The sequence below is a fragment of the Priapulus caudatus genome, unplaced genomic scaffold (assembly GCF_000485595.1).
Source record: "Priapulus caudatus unplaced genomic scaffold, Priapulus_caudatus-5.0.1 Scaffold1612, whole genome shotgun sequence".
In the NCBI taxonomy this organism is placed as follows: domain Eukaryota; kingdom Metazoa; phylum Priapulida; class Priapulimorpha; order Priapulimorphida; family Priapulidae; genus Priapulus; species Priapulus caudatus.
The window spans coordinates 1-2,330 of NW_014578673.1; the positions used below are offsets into that span (position 1 = coordinate 1).

General features: G+C 53.6%; 1 protein-coding gene across 1 annotated transcript in view; it reads right to left on the minus strand.

Moving 5' to 3' along the window:
• Positions 1-480: 480 nt before the first annotated feature.
• LOC106817153 (disks large homolog 5-like) overlaps positions 481-2,330 on the minus strand; it is a 12,190-nt gene continuing 10,340 nt past the window's right edge. Inside the window, exons 13-14 of the mRNA XM_014821805.1 lie at positions 1,328-1,481; positions 481-584 (exon numbers count right to left, since the gene is read on the minus strand). Of these exons, the coding sequence (XP_014677291.1) occupies positions 481-584; positions 1,328-1,481 (258 nt within the window). The remainder of the gene's footprint in view (positions 585-1,327; positions 1,482-2,330) is intronic.

Here is a 2,330-nt window from a genome sequence, read left to right on the forward strand (position 1 = left end):
ACACACACACACACACACACACACACACACAGAGACACACGCGCACGCACACGCACACAGTACAGCAGTACCACCGATACTAAGCCACGGCCGCGCGCACAGCCAGGGTTAAGACGTGAGGTATAAATCAGCTGCCCTCCCTCCCTCCCTCACCCCCTTCCACTCCCCCTCGTAAGAAAATGCGGGTGAACAGCTGGACGCGACCCGCGATGCACAGAATTCCACAAACATTCCGCTCCGTCGGATTCTCGGCACATCCACTCCGCAGAAATTTGACGGAATGCGCCTGATCCGACTTTATCGTCCGCCGAACGACACCAGAGAGCAAACGAGGCAACACAGGTGGTCTTGTCTTGTTCCTGCCTAGAGCAGAGGCCTGGAGAGGGATCCCGGAAGGTCTATCCTTGTTCCTGCCAGAAGCAGAGGCCTGGAGAGGGATGCCGAAAGATCTAGGAAGACCTATCCTTGTTTCTTTCGGGATCAGAGGCCTTGCGAGGGAACCCAGAAGCTCCTGCCTTGCTCGTGATCCACGACCTGCTTCAGTGATCTGCACATGTGGTTGAACGGACCGCCGGGGATGACAGCTGCAAGCGAGAGAAGAAGAACACGGATTAACGCCATGTCACGACGCTAGACAACACACGCCAATCGAAATTCAAGTGTTGAATCGACTACAAGAGGGCGCCACATTGAGAATAAGAGATAATCGGGGCATTATTGCAATACACTAGTTAATTAAGTAGTTCTACATAGTCCTATCACGGGTGCATATACAGATATCTTGAAAGTTCATAGTCGGATTTCTTTTAACACATTAATAACATCATTGTTCATGGTTAAATCCTTAAATTATTTACCTTGGAAGAAAATTCGGCCAACAAAATTTACGCACGAATTCAGAAGATGGCTGTCAGAACGACAGCTGAAACTGTCAAGGCCAATAATTTAAGGATTTAACCATGAACAATGATGTTATTAAGATATAGATAACATTATAGGGTATAGGGTATATATAATAGAGAACCCACTGTAGCTGTGCAGACACATCATTAGTATTTACAGAAAATAAACATAGAGCGAGTGTTCGAGGTGGATTCTCTCTGTCTTGTAACAGGCAACTACGGCTGGCGCGTGACGTGCACCGAAATCGCGAGCGAGACCTCTTATACACAGGTGTCTCACGCCGTCGCGCGGGTGCGGTTACCGTAGTGTGCTGCACACACGAAGCGAGCGATCGTTTATTACACGGAGGTGTCGGAGCGTGTGCCGTGCCCCGCGGTCGGCCCCGGTTACCTGTGGTGACGCACGAAGCGGAGACTGATTTCACCTCGGGGCGGCCTTTCTGTACACGGGTGCGGGCGTCTTGGGGTTGGTTCGCCGCGCGGCCGGGCGTTGCGGCGTACTGTGATATGACCGCACGAGAGCGAGCGACCTTTGTCATCCACAGGTGTGGCTCTGCGAGGATGACAGTCGAGCGTGCACTGGAGGAAAGAGGACGACAAGTGGGATATCGCTGGCCTCGGAAGCGGCTGCAGCCTGCTTTTCGCTCATGCGGGTCTGTCCCGCGTATCGGCGGGTGTGGGTACGCTGTGTTGTGGGTACGCACGAAGGGCGTGTGCGCGAATCGGCGGAAGGCCACTTCTTTCTCCATGTTAAACTCAAGGGTTTGAAAAGATGTGCGTACGCCGCTTTCGTTTGTTCGTCCTTGGGCTGGACTACCTGCGCTGCGTGTGTGTGAGTGTGAACCTGGTGTAAACCCTCTCACCGTTATCTCGTCTGCAACGAGCACAAACGCGACGCAGAAGGCTCCGGAGACTTAAGACCGCTATTTTGACAGGTCTTGCCGCGGGCCAGGTCTGGTTTCGAGACAGCGGCGCAGTGATTCAAAACAGCGCTCAGGAGGCTTCTTGATACGCTTACCTTGGCTGCACCGCAGCGAGCCAAGGGTTAGTGTCAGCGGGACGATGATAGTATATCACTCGTGGCCGATCTTGATGACGCGCTGACAATACGGCTATAAGAACTCGAGCGAGGAACTTGGACGCCTGCAGCGGCTCTCGACCCGAGTGCGCACCTTTATTGGACACAGGTCTGTCGCGTGCGCGAGAAGTGCGTCTTGCGGCGTATTTTGACTGACGCTGTGCTTGAACGGTAGCGTCCGTGACGTGATGGTTGCTCTCGTTCACTGTGGTGTGTGAGCACGAAGCTGAGGCGTTCAATGGCTGCTGTTACCGCAGAGCGGATCATTCTGTCATTTAGCACACAGGTGCGCCCGCGGGCATCGTGCGCGGCAGTTGAGGCGAGGAACAAACCAGAGAGCTTGTGTTACG